This window comes from Phocoena sinus, chromosome 4 (genome assembly GCF_008692025.1).
Source record: "Phocoena sinus isolate mPhoSin1 chromosome 4, mPhoSin1.pri, whole genome shotgun sequence".
In the NCBI taxonomy this organism is placed as follows: Eukaryota; Metazoa; Chordata; class Mammalia; order Artiodactyla; family Phocoenidae; genus Phocoena; species Phocoena sinus.
Window position 1 is genome coordinate 37,087,250 of NC_045766.1, and position 14,725 is coordinate 37,101,974.

General features: G+C 43.3%; 1 protein-coding gene across 5 annotated transcripts in view; it reads right to left on the minus strand.

The window, feature by feature from the left end:
• Window positions 1–14,725, minus strand: part of VEPH1 (ventricular zone expressed PH domain containing 1) — a 216,775-nt gene that overhangs the window by 135,941 nt on the left and 66,109 nt on the right. For all 5 annotated transcript variants that reach the window (XM_032631409.1, XM_032631407.1, XM_032631408.1 and 2 more), the window contains 2 exons: window positions 14,277–14,443; window positions 2,440–2,649 (listed from right to left, as the gene is read on the minus strand). In XM_032631409.1, the coding sequence (XP_032487300.1) occupies window positions 2,440–2,649; window positions 14,277–14,443 (377 nt within the window). The remainder of the gene's footprint in view (window positions 1–2,439; window positions 2,650–14,276; window positions 14,444–14,725) is intronic.

The following is a 14,725-nucleotide window of genomic DNA, read 5'->3' on the forward strand; positions in this document are numbered from 1 at the left end:
ATTAGCTGGGCATATGGCCACCTAAATCCAGACTAGATGTTCCAGCCTCCCTTGCAGCTAGGTATGGTCATCTGCAGCTTTGTTTTATTTAGCCAATGGGCTATAAACAATAGGTTGTGTTTGACTGTCTGGAAGAGTTCTTCTCCCCTTTCCCCTTCCTACTGGCTGAAATGTTGAATTGATGGGTGGAGAGGAGTAGCCATCTTGGACCATGAGATAGAAGCCCTGTGCTCTTTGGTGTGCTCAAGGGTAGGAGAGCAACAAAGGAGAAGGGGCCTGGGTTTCTGAAACATGGAGCTCTAGACTGACTGCCTTCTAGACTTCTTTATGTGCAAGGGAAATAGATGTGTATCTTTGTTTAAACCATTGCTGTTTTGAATTTTTGTGTTACTTACTCCTGACCACATGTAAACTGCTATATCAGTAGTCTGGAAAAGTTTTAATTGATTAGCATGACTTGATGGAGGAGGGCAGGATGGGTGATGGATAAGGCCTGATTGATCCTTTGTCTAAAAGATAAAATGCTTTAAATATGTTATGTCAAGGGATCTCCAATACTGATCCACAAAATGCTGCATCAGAATTACCCTGGCAGACGTGGGGGAGGGGTGTCCCATAAATCCAGATTCATGGGTCCCTTTCCTGGAGTTTTTCATTTAGTAGGTATTCTATGGGGCCCAAGAACTTATTTTGTTAAAAAAGTTCCTAATACAGTCCTGATATCCAGAAACATTTGGAAAGTATTTGATCTAAAATTGTTCTCTGCTGAGGAGGTGAATCAGAAGCATCAGAAAAATTTTTTTTCTCTCCCAAACATAGATGCCTCCATGGGCACATGAGAATGAGAGATAGAGAGAGAGAGACAGAGAGAGAGGTGAGAGAGACAGAGATGAGAAAATATTCTGATATTCTGAATTTTGAAATAAGTGATACCTGAGGCTCTTTGGACCCTCCTCACCTTCTCTCTGCACTCACCTGGAGTCACATAAATGTCACCTAATAGTCCATTCTCTCTCAAGTTAGCCTTAGTTCAGATAAACCTACAGTAGCTAGTGTTTTTTGTTTGTTTTGTTTTGCTTTGTTTACAGATTACATTTTCTATGGGAGGTGTAGTCACTTTCAATGTGCATCACTACATACTAATGAATCATAAATGTATCTGTGACAAAAAGAACTACCACTTGAAGATTCCAAGGCCTTGCACATCAGAGGTTGAATTTTTTGGTCCACGCAAAAATCTGCAATGTCAGCAGATTCAGGCAAACAGCTGTTGGTTACAGTTGGCCTAAAAGCACTTGGGCATACCAGCAGGCTCTCCTGGCAGCAAAGGCGATGGGCACAGAAACTGTTACCAGAAGGCAGATCATGGCAGGCAGGAGACATTCCAAACAGCACTGAATGGAAAGGGATTATACTAAGCAGCACGTCAGTACCGAGTAATCCTTTTACAAGAGTCACTGTCACATTCATAAATACACACTGCTTGGGAGACCAGTTCTCCCACCTACTTCTGGGAAACTAGAGGAGTAAGGCCCTCAACCAGGAGGAAGCCTGGCATTCACCAGGCTCTCCACAAATCTCAGCAGAAATCAAACAAAACAGATTGCTAAACTTGGTGAACTATGAAATCTCTTTTAAGAGTTGTACAATTTTATATTTATCTAATAGGAAACTACAGTATAGGTAAGTGGGTGAAAGTAAAAGCTTTCCTCTATCGATTATATATTTGCTTTTATTTTTAAAAGATAAAAATCCTAAATCCCAATATGAAATCGTCAGACAGACATGCATGTGTGTGTATACATGCATGCACACACCCTTCAGAATTTTAATTTCTGGAAATTCTTTCTTAGTTGCCTAGTCCCCACAAGCTCTGGTGGCATCCTGTTGTCCCTTCCGAAAGATTTTATTATGCAAATATTTAGACTGGGACTTTTAAACATCCATGAACGTTTACTGCACTCTCTCAAGTAACATCATGTAGAGGGCTCAAAAAATAGAGTCCAGGCAATTACTGACAGGATAGCTATGGGTTCTCGTTAATAGGCAGTCTCTGGGACCTAACTCTGTGTTTACTGATGGTCTCCTGGTTGACCAGAATTGCAACCAGAAATGAGATGAAACTCTTTTACTGGTTGCTGTTATTACAAAGTGGTCTTGAATCTGTCATAGTGCTCTTTCCATTGTAACCCTTCGCCTTCCTCAGTGGCACTCCAGCAATGAAATCCTCACTTCCTGAACCTTCCACATAACCCTGCACAGTGTGCCCTTGATCCAGAGGCTGCTGTCCATGCAAAAAAAAAAAAAAAAAAAAAAAGAGAGAGAGAGAAAGAAACGAAACTCTCAGAAGTCTCAGGACAAATTTGTAGGCCACAGAGCTCCTATGGATTAAGTGCCAATGGAATTTAGGGAAATGGAGAGAAAAAAACCCATACTTACTTCATCCACATGCCCAACAGCTCCAAAGATTCTCGCCATTTGTCCAATGAGGTAGGGGAATCTCTCAGCAATCTCTTTCAGCATTGGAAGAAAACTGTTCAAAGCCACTGGCTCGTAGCCTGCTATCTCTATGAGGATGCTTAGGATGACGTCGTTATGGGTCGAATCCTTCAAATGCCCGATTAGGAAAGGAATACACTTCTGAACCACCTACAGAAAGAAAGGAGAAGAAGAGGGAAGAAAGAGAAACAAAGAGGAAATTAATTAAGTCAGAATCAACCTAATATTTTTTGTATTCAATCTGAACTCAACACATTCTGAGATTATTACTCTTGCTGGAACTCAAACAAATCTCCCAAGTCTGAAATTTTAAATTTACAATAAAATTTCAGAGGCTTCAGTTCCTATTGCTTCCTCTTTAAATCTGCACTCTGCTATTGAAGAGTAAAGGCTGCAAAATGCTTAAATGCTTCTATTCGTAAGCCAAGTTTTGATGTGTTATGTCCTTATCGGTAGTGTTACATTTCCTCCAAACCACCCTGAAGGCTTCAATTTTTTATTTTTATTTTATTTTTGGTGCTCATATACAATAGAGTTTTCCTAAAGACTCACGGAAAACATTATCAAGTAGTGTTCTCAGAAATTGGTTGTGCTATCCATTATCAACTGTGCTGCATATATTGAGAAGAATGAATTTGACCACTAATTAAATTGAATTGAAAAGCATAGATGGCATTAAAAATATTTATTGAATACCTACTATGTACCCAGAACACCTAGAGATTCCTAGAAGTTAGGATACTAGCCAAAATTTTTAACATGGCCTACATACTCAGTCCCTACTTGCCTGCTCCTTAGACATCACCTCGGACATGACCACCTTGCTCTCTCAACTTTAGTAACAATGGCATTTTTTTCTCTCTCAAATTCCTCTCACCATAGGACCTGTGCACATATTATTCCCTCTCTGTAATAAGGTCTTCTCCACTACCTCATTTCATCAGTTAACTCCTAATTATCCATAGACCATCAGAGAGTTTCAATTTAAAGGACAGTATAAGTATGTAAGAGATCCTTGACGATGACTTTAATCAGAGCCTTCAAACTGGAGAAATATGGTGTGGAAATATTTAATGATAAAAGTAAGGAAGCAGGAAAGAGCTCTTCCATTTTCTTCGATTTTCCATTTGGATCACAAAAGTGTAATACGATAAAAAATTATTAAAGTAAAATAATTTCTACCATATTCTCAATATCCTAATCTTTCTTAATTTTAATGCTTTTATCAACATAAAGATGCAATAATTGGTATTAAGGAGAATGTGTTTTTTTGTGGAATAAAGTCTCTATATTAACACGTAGACACATTGCATACTGATGATTTAATGAATTGTTTTGTCTGCTAAAATAAAAGAATTAGAAAGGACAACCTGTGGAAAACTGAACAAAGAAGTACAAACTATTTGTCCATCCATACTTCTACTATGCTTATTTCTTTTGTTTGTTTTTGGTTTGCTGTTTTGGTAAGGGAGACTTGAAATGTACATTCTAGTATAAAACTGAACCTGATGCACAGCTCAATCTGCTGAACTCATCCCCTGCCCAAAACCTGCTTTTCCCACCTCTCTAGCCCTAAGTGTCTTCTTTCCCCGTAAATGACACAATCATCTGACTGCTCAAGCCAGCAGTCTGGGAATCATTCTTTTTTTCTTTTTTTTTTTTTTTGCGGTACGCAGGCCTCTCACTGTTGTGGCCTCTCCCGTTGTGGAGCACAGGCTCCGGACGCGCAGGGTCAGTGGCCATAGTTCACGGGCCCAGCTGCTTTGCGGCATGTGGGATCTTCCAGGACCGGGGCACGAACCTGTGTCCCCTGCATTGGCAGGCGGACTCTCAACCACTGCGCCACCAGGGAAGCCCTAGGAATCATTCTTGACAACTGTTTTTCCCTTATCAGCAGCTTCATCCAAGCAATCACCAAGTCCTATTGATTCCACCCCCCAAGTATCCCACAGATGGGTCCACTTCCCTCCATGTCCATTCATCTATCCATTCACTCATTCACCAATATTTATGGAGTCCTTCCCATTTGCAAGGTACTATTCTAGGTGCTGGAGTTAATGTTTCTAACAGGTCTGACAGGTTCCTGCCTTCATGCAATAACTCACTGTCTAGTAAAGGATATACTCAGTAAAACAAATAGTTACAAAATAAATACGTAATTATAAGTTTTAATAAATGTCACATAGGGAAAATACAGTGTGCTGTGAGACACAGTCCCAGGGCCCTGATTTAGGCTGGGGTTCAGGGAAGTCCTCTCAGCAGGGACATTTAAGCTGAGACACTGATCTAGTCACCCTGCACTGGGGTTATTCCAACAGCCTCCTAACTGTTCTCCCTGCCTTCAGTCTTGTCCGTCCAATCCCTTCCCGACCTTGTGGCCACAATGGTGACCCTCTCCTGCTTAAAATACTTCACTAATTTCTCATTGCTCTCAAGCCAGAGGTTCACTATACCTTTTCTGAACTGACTCCTATCCATCTTCTAGACTTAGCTCCTTACCCACCTATTCTACTGTCTCCCCATCCAGATCCCATCTCATAACACACTTCCACCATGTTGGATTTTTAAAAAATGTTCTTGACCTGCTAAGTTTTCTCTTGTGTCTGGAATTTTACTCATGTGATCCATTCTGCCTGTAGTTCTTATTGCCCCCAACTTGCTGGATAACTCCTTATCATTCTTGAGGCTTCAGATTAGCTATTATTTCCTTTAAAAAATCTTTGTCAACTCCTCTTCTTTTCCCCTCTCAGTCTCATGTCCCTGCTAAAGCTCCTACCCTCATACTTCCTTCTCATTGCTGCTCTAGTGTCTGCCTTGCAGACTGACTGAAATCTCTACAAGGTCAAGAATCATTTCCATTTTGTACCTATGAGTGTATACTCAGTGCCTAGCACAGAGTCTGGCCTGAAAGTAAGTCAATAAATATTTAAGGAACAAACAAAAGACAGATCTAAATGATTTTATAGGGTAGTTTGGGGATAACCCCAACTCCCACCCCACACCATAGTACTTGAATAGTTGTACATAATGTTTAAACATATATACTACCATGTGTCATATACAACATAACTAATAAGGACATAAAAGAAGATAATTTTGAGATCACTAGGATCATCCTGTGTATAAATTTAAACTTGATATTCATATCCAGTACTTGCGGAGAAAAGGACAGAGCTAGTTTCTGGTAAATGGCACATATGAATGAACAGTTCAGTAAAGGCTGCCTGTGCATTGGGGTTGACCGTATGTCCTTTGGGTGCAGCTATGAGAGGTCCCTGGCACCTATGGCAGAAGTGTCAGCCAGCTGCTCCGGATCAGGGCGGCATACTTAACCTGAGGCTTTTAGAAATGGAAAACGCTTACACATTTCCTGCCCCATTCTACAAAATTCCATTTCCTAGTCCTTATTCTTCATGTCCTATTCCTGGAACACCTGTGACACGTGCTTCCAGTCATGACAATTTTATTTAAACTCCAGCCATACATCCCAAGCCTATAAAGAAAATTTTAAAAGGAAAAGAAAGAAAAGGGGAAAGGAAGAAAGAAAAAATAAGAAAGGCAGGCAGGCAGGCTCAGGCAAATATATATACTTCTGGGCAGAGTTGAATCCATAGGAGCAAAGAAAAGAGAAGCCCTGAATAATGGGAATAATAATAAAATGTGAATAATGTGAATGAATAAAGGCAGATATTTCTTGAAGTTTATCACTCACATTTAAGGGAAGTGGTGCTTTGGGCTTTAGATATTCTTGGATAAGGAGAAATTATATTTTCCAAACACAGGGCATTTCCTTAGGTTGGTCTCTTCATGGTGCCTCATTGGAGTCGTCTCATAACTCAGAGAAAGCCTCCTTTGGCTGAGAGCAGAGTAGCCACTAAGGTAACATAGATGGCTGGCAAAGAGCAAGCTAACACGGCCTTTGTTTAGGCCACAAGCCCCACACCATGGACTCTGAAAGAGCTTCCAAACTGACCTCCTAGCCTCAAGTCTTTTCCCCTTCCTTCAGCCTCCTCACTGCCTAAAACTTCATCTGCTTATGTCAAAGATTTCCCATGGGGCTTCCCTGGTGGTGCAGTGGTTGAGAGTCCGCCTGCCGATGCAGGGGACACGGGTTCGTGCCCCGTTGCGGGAAGATCCCCCATGCCGCGGAGCGGCTGGGCCCGTGAGCCATGGCCGCTGAGCCTGCGTGTCCAGAGCCTGTGTGTCCGGAGTCTGTGCTCCGCAATGGGAGAGGCCACAACAGTGAGAGGCCCGCATACAGCAAAAAAAAAAAAAAAAGAAAAGAAAAGATTTCCCATGGTGCATGGCTGGAATCCCAATGCCACGGCATTCCAGGGTCTTCACTTATGGGTATATCTGCTGCCTCTTCCTCTGTGAACCCTCTGAGCCAGCAACATGCCACTGACCACCCACAGTGGCTTGAATACGGAGAAAACTCATACTTTCAAAGCTGATCTCAAATAGCTCTACTTCTGGGAAGCCTTCCCTCCAGCCTGCTCTAACATACACAGAACCTGAAGCTAGAGAACAAGGGAGGCCCCCAGACCACACACTGAAATATTCTATAGTCTTATACAGTGTTCTATCTTCTTACCTGACACATACACCTTTATAACAATCTGGGAGGCTTGATTTGAATTTAGAATTTTGGCCCCTGTAGAGGGAACAGGAAGAAATGACCCTTAATCCCCATCTCTTGCCCCTCCCTTCTCTTCCTACCCCTGGCTTTGCCTTCAAGGAGTCTCCTATGCATATATGTGGATACCCCAGCCCACATATGCAAGCTCATCTAGGCTGCCTCTCAGACCTATGGGGTCACACTGTTGGCACGGCCTGTCCTTGGGAAAACAGGCCCAGGGACCAGGCCTTGCATCCTGGAAGCAGGATGGAGACTTACAGGAAGGGGATTCCAAGGTCCCAGTTATCTGGACTATGTCTAGTAGACAGGGAAGTGCATGGGAACTGGGGGCACAGGCAGAGGAGGGCCAACCAGAACAGTATAAAGCAAGTAGCCCAGGGAAGGGTCCTATCCCTGACTTTTCTGGTCCTTCCTGAGCAGAATTAATCACTGCCTTTTCTGTCTCCCAAAGCAGTCTACTGACAAGTTTAGCATCTCGTCCTTGAACTGAAATTTTGTGGACACAGCTCATTACTCCAGCCCATGGGCACCTTGAGGGTGCGACCATCTGAAAACATAGCTCCATAACTTAACTGGCAGCAAATGACATTTAAATTCTTACTTACAGAATAAAAAGTCGAGCTATTGTGTACATGTATGTGCACGTGTGTATCCACACTCCCTCTTAAATTAGTCCTCAGGTTCAATTTTCTCTTTCAATTTAATTTGGATAGTACTTACAAGTTCTATTAATCTCCAGAAACCTATAAAATAACTGCTACTCTTTTCAGGTATTACTTATACCCACCATACTAACGAAATATATATTCTGAAACCCAGGGTTCTGCTCCAAAGGCTGTTTGAGAACAGTCTATATATATTCCATCACTCTATCTTAATGCTCTGCAACTGGCTTCTCATTTTAAATAAATACCAAGTGACCTCTGAGTCTTGTCAGCCTGGTGATGCTATGTTAGGTGCTGCAGGATTAGGTATGTGAATAGGAATGCTCTACACTGCTGAGAGAAAATCCTAGAAAATGACTCTAGGGACCAGACCACAAAAGCAGTTCCTCTGGGTCTGGACATTAATCAACAGAGGGCCGAACTTGCCATTTCCTGCCACTCTTCTCTGTATGGTTAGGGCTAGACGCCTACATCCTGGGGATAATAACACATATGCTCATATGTGTTACTAAATTCTGTTTCCTTCATTGACTAGACTACAGCATGGTTTTTGGCAGCCGAGAATATAGACTTAGCCCCAGAAGGCCACTTGGAAAATTGACCACCCAGCCTTTTCCTATAAATGAACTCGGAGAATCCTCTGGAGCTTCCAGCCACGAGTCACTAGCCAAGAACTGCCTCCCTCCACCTAGGAAGGATAGCTTCCTAAAAGAGGGATACTCAGAGGGCAGTGATGGAGGAAGGGACACCACATGGTCGGGCAGCAACATCAGAAACTCACAGACGGATGGATGTTGACGCTATGTCACCTTCACAACCTCATGGACTAGTCAGCTATACATAGAGAAGATTTTTTTTCAAGGGCCAACTGTTGACCCTCCAGCCCTGGAGAGCCCAGTTATCACTGGTCACAGAAGGTGGGTAATGAGGAGTGCATTCAAGAAAGCATGAAAACATTCCTGCACTTGCTTTCATTGGAGAACCTGCTCAGTTTACCTCCAAGTTACAGAGCACTGGCACAGCTTTTATGCAGAAGGAAAAACCCCCTTTTAATCCAAATGTCACAAGGTCAAAATCCTTCTCATTTAGCCTCTTATTTCATCTGAAATTGAATGAACTAGACTTACACTGAAAGCCTCAGGCTATAGATTTGATTGTTGCCACGAATTTCATTTTCCTCTCTCAGTAGACTTTTCTCTGTATCCCTCCTTTTCCCCTTGCCTGCTGTCTAATTAATGAACATGAGAGAGAGGAGAGGTGAATCAGGGATTTCTCTAGCTCACTGTCTGAGCAGCTCAGTAATCAGGTGTTAGCTGACAAAGAGCTGAAGGAGGCAAGGGGGGTGGGAAGGGGCAGGGCTGCTTTAACAGGAAGAGAAGTGCTGATGGGAAACAAAGGGTTGGGCGGTGCCCTAGTCACCACTCCCTGCCACCAGTTAGGATCCTGGCCCTGGTGGGTCCCTTCACGTCATTATGGGTGCTTCCTAACCCTTTGCTTCTTCATTCTAGGATCCACACTCAGCACCTACAGGAATACCTACAGCAATCTGCTTTCCCCCTCTCTTTCCCCTTCTGTTCGGTTCTCCTCCTTTTCTTGTCTAGCTTACCTTTCTACTGTGTCCCCCGGCTCGCCCATTTGTTTCACAAGCCACAGCCTTACAGTCTCATTTTTTTTAGCATGTTGAGATCAAAAGATCTCATTGGCTGGAATTAGACTGGGTTGATGAGGTAGCTCAGCCTAATCTGTATGGCTCTGCGAAAGTTCCCTAACCAGTGTCAGCCCCAGATTTTCTGTAAATGGCAGTCTTAGGGGCGGGGCAGTGTGACTGTAATGGCCTGTGGAAGACATGGACATTGCCCGTCTGAAAACTAGAGGGGCCGATAAAGATAAGGGGGGCATGAAAAGCCACCTCACCAAGTCGCTCCTTGGTACCAGCACTGTTCTTGACCTCTCCAAACTTCAACTTCTCTGTTTACAAAATGAAAAGGTTGTGGAGAACAAGTGAGATATCTCTGTAAAACACCTACACAGTGCCTGGTACTTGGCATGAGCTCAACCACTATTGGTACCCCTTGTCCACCCTCCCCTGACTTCTGTAACCTGGGAACACTTCCCTTGTGGCCTTCTGAAGTGGAGGCTACTCAGTGACTCCCCCAGGCCAAGAGAGGAGGGGGTTGGGAGTCAGAGTGCTGGACCTGTCACTTACCGCTTACTACTTGTGAGATGGGGGCAAGATAACCTCTCAAAACATTCTTTTTTCTTTTTTTTTTTTCTGATTTTAACTGATTTATTTTTAATTTTTATACAATTTTTAAAGGTTACACTCCATTTGCAACAAAGCATCCATTTTGACTGGTGTAAAATGGAGAAAAAAATAATACATCATAGAGTTATTGGTAGGATTAAATGAGATATTAGATGTTAAAACAAAAGTCCTTTGTGAATGGTAAAATCCTCTGCAAATTTAGGCACTAATACTAACTCATCTGTCTTAAGAAATATTCGTGGAGAGACTTCTGTGTGCCAGGTACTATGCCAGGCACTGGGGACACAGTGATGGATAAGGTGGTCCTTGTGTCTCAAGCATTTGCATCACAGCCAAGGTGATCCAGAGGGAGAGACCAGCAGAGACAAATTCATGACAGTGTGAAATTGCTATGTCTGGGATTAGGCAGAAGAAAGGAGTCAGAGAGGACTACTGGCAAGAAAGCAACACCTAAGCAACTGTCAGCCCAGAAAGGGTGGTCCTGGTTAGGAAAGAACATTCCAGATGGAGAACATAGCATATATGTAAAAACTCAGTGCCCTGATAGAGAATGCCCACCTGTGGTCCCTAAGACTGTATAGTTGTTCAAGGTGTAAGGATTAAAGTGACCCTACGAGGCCAGGCAACAGTCAGGGGCCTGGTTTTAAATGGCCTCATAAGCCCTTTCCCGAGTCTCTGGACAGCCATAGAAGGCCTGTAACCAGAGGTCTGACAGGACCTCTCTGAACGCCACACATGGTGCCACCCTCATTCTTGGACCCTACCTTTTTGGGTCAGGTGACACCAAGGCCTTTCCCCTCCCCCTTCCTATAAGTGAGTCTCCTCCTGGTTTCATTTACCTTTATGCCCATCCTTTACCCTATGGGAAATAAGTTAGCTTATTCTATTTGGATAGAATTAGCTTATTCTATCCAAATCCCCCTTGAACTTTTATTGAACCTGCCTTTCCAAAAACTGTGTTTGTTTTGCTTTTGCTCTCAGGCTGCAGATCAAATGGCATGCCAGCCACCTCATTTATGAAACCAGGTTTGGCCTGTTAGTCACCTCTCACTATTCCCCATATCACCTGGTCCCCAGTCTCTATCTGTGGTAGGCAGAATAATGACTTCCCAAAGATGTCCACACCCTAATCCCCAGAACTTGTGAAAATGCTCCCTTCCACACAGAAGGGACTTTGTAAATGTGATTAAGTTAAGGGTCTTGCGATGGAGAGATAATCCTGGATCATCTGGGTGGCCCCAATGTACTCACAAGGGCCTTGGAAGAGGGAAAAAGGAGAGTCAAGCAGAGATGAGAGTGATGCAGACCATGGGCCAGCCTCTCGGAGCTGGAAAGCACAAGGAAACGTATTCTCCTCTAGATTCTCCAGAAGGAATGCAAGCCTGTTGACCCATTTTAGACTTCTGACCTCCAGAACTGTAAGGTAATAAATTTGTGTTGTTTTAAATCACTACATTTGTGGTAATGTTACAGCAGCACAGGAAACGAATACACCATCCTGTCTGTGCCCCCCTCACCCTGAGCCTTCTTTTAGGTGACCCAGTGATCCCTCAACTCCACTCCCTTACCAGCCCAAACTCTGTTGTAGCTTTGCCCATCCTTTCTGTCCTTAATCCTTTCTGAAACTCGTTTCTCCATCTGTGCTCTGGAATTCACTCCCAGACTTCCTCTAGTACCTTATTGTATCTAATATTTTCTCCCACAACCTCAATCACTTTATTCTTACTGGATGTTGTTAAACCCTCCTTATTTCTCCTAAACTCCCACACTCGTGTGGTCATTTCCTACCCTTCCCTGCCACACACAATCAGTAATGGATGCCTGCCACTCCCCACTTCACCCCACAGACCACTGCCTCTCGTGGGTCACTGGTGAGTCCCCAGCTACCAAATCCAAGGTCAATTCCCATCTCCAATCTCCTTTAACTCCCTAGATCTTGACCCTGTTGAGCCACTTTCCCCCTCTGGAAACCACACACATCTTTTTCCTTGTTCTTCATGGTCTTCACTCTCTTTGGCCTCTTTTGTTCATTTATTCATTTCCAGATTCAACAACGTTTTATTGAAACCCTATTAGGTGCCCAGCACTAGGCTAGGGAGTTCATACAAATATGCAGACACACTCTTTGCCCCTCAAGGAGTTTAAGGTGCACTGGAAGAGATGGACATGGAAAAAATAGTGACAATACATTATTCTAAGGGCAAAAGCAAAGATGCATACCAGGTAACAGAGAGGTGCCCAGTCCTCTGCCCGACTTCTAGCCTTACTGCTCAAAGTGTGGTCCCTGAAGCAGCAGGGGCAGCATCACCTGGGAACTTGTAAAAGGGCAGAATCGGGGACCCCATCCTAGACCTATTGAATTGAAACCTCTGGGGGTAGGGCTTAAGCCTGCTCTCCAGTGTCCAGGTCTCCCAGCCCAGTCCCCACTTCCTGAAGACCATTTGTCCCTCTGCTCCACCTGACATAAAACTTCAACATTGCCTGATGCCACTCCCTTTGTGGGTCTTCATGGCACCGATTTTCCCCTAAGGTAGAACTCACTGCCCACTGCCCGCCGTTTATACCTTTCATAGAGCACTTATCACCCCGTTTAGTTCAGTTTAGTTTTATGAATGTTTATTGAGTGCTCTCAGATACTGTACCAAGATGTGGGATACAAAGGAAAAGAAGAAATCATGCCTTACCACAAGGAGCTTACAGTCTATTGTGGTTAATTATGCATATGACCATTCTTGCCTGCCTTTCTTTGAATTTTGATGTTGAATCCAAATGTTCCAGTCTTCACCTTAGTGTTGACTGGTTTTTCAAGTGGTGGATATTGATATTATCAGGAAAATGGGGCAAAGATGCAGCCATATATAACCTTGGCTGACCATTAATCTGTACTGTGCACATGTCTTGGTGCCCTCCAGAATCCAATTCTACTTCCTCCTTCCTGGCAGCCTCTAGTTTCTATGTGAGTATCCTCAGGGTTCAGGAGAAGCTCCAGGGGTAGAGCATGTGTCTGAAACGGAGACTATCAGGACTTTGGTTCGGATGTTGTAGGAAAGCGTACTGCTTAGAGAACCCCTAACCCCATCCGGAGCCCACAAGGAGAAATCCTACAGAAAATGAAAGCCAACACTGAGAAATCAAAAATCTGAGAAATGGAGATACAGAAGCTGTTCTGCTCACATATTTGAGCTCCTGATCAAGCCTCATCTGAAGGTTTTTCCCCATCGCATGTGCTAATAAATTCTTTTATTGTTTAAACCACTGTGGGTTGGGTGTTTGGTTACTGATAATCACAAGCATCCTAATTATTACAATCTTTTACTTGAATCCAAAGAACAAGTAATTTGCTATCTAGAAAGTGAGCCTTTGCTCTCACTACAGTCTGATTTCCCCATAAGTCAAGGCATGTGTAGGTCTCCCCCTTGGCCCTATCTGAGAAACCGTAGATTCCTAGGACTGCACGACCACACTGACCTTTCATTAAAGCTGTCCTTCAGTGGCTACAGATTTGCACATTGGTTGTGTTTGTATTACTGTACTTGTGGTGGTTAATTTCATGTGTCAGCTTCACTGAGTCAGAGGGTGCCCAGATATTTGGTTTAACATTACTCTGGGTATGTCTGTGAGGGTGTTTCCAGATGATACTGGCATCTAAATCAGTAGAATGAGAAAGCAGATTGCCCTCTCCAGTGTGAGTGAACCACATCCAATTTGTTGAAGGCCTGCATATGACTGCTTGAGCTGGGACATCAGTCTTCCCCAGGCCTCAGGCTGGGACTTACACCCTCAGCCCTCTGGTCCTCACACCCTCAGCCCTCTGGTCCTCAGGTCCTTGGACTGGAACTATATCACTCGCTCTCTTGGGTCCTCGGCTTGCAGACGGCAGATTGTGGGACTTTTTAGCCTCATAATTGCATAAGCCAACTCTAATTCCTCATGATAAATATGTATGTATGTATGTATGTACAGACAGACAGATTGATTGATAGATTCATTCTATTGCTTCTGTTTCTCTAGAGAACACTAAGACAGTATCCAACTTCTGCCACTACCTCCTCACTTTTATGATTCTAGAAAAAGTGAATGAGTGCTTTTATGTAAAGGTGAGCATGCACAGATACATGAGAGAGGAAAGCTGAAGCATACATCCTGTCCACATACCCAGAAACAGACCCGGTTGTATGAACCATCATGTATATAACGTAAATTTTACCTCCGGTTGCTTCCTCTTCGCAGCTACATGCAAAAGCCGTAAAAGATGGTACTGTTCTGGTTGTTCCAGCTGAGACATCAAGGCTAGGAGTTCTGTCAGGTGTCTGTTAATTGGCTGAGGCTGCTTATCGTACACAGCAGGTAACACCCTCAACAACATGGCATTACCTGTTGAAGGAATAATAACAGAAATGATGACTTTATCAGCCCATGAGCCATAGAATACCATTATTATCAATGCAACAAATTTTGGACCTCTTCACATATTAAATAGCACAGACTAATGGCCAAATCCTCTGCTAAAAATAACATGGTACCTTATTCTGAAAAATCACTGAATCATTATTTAAACAGATTCCATGAAAGGGAATATTTTATGATATGATCAGCATTATTATCTAATGAAAATTTTTCCTGAGTAATGCACCATGGGGAAAAGAAAATTTGACA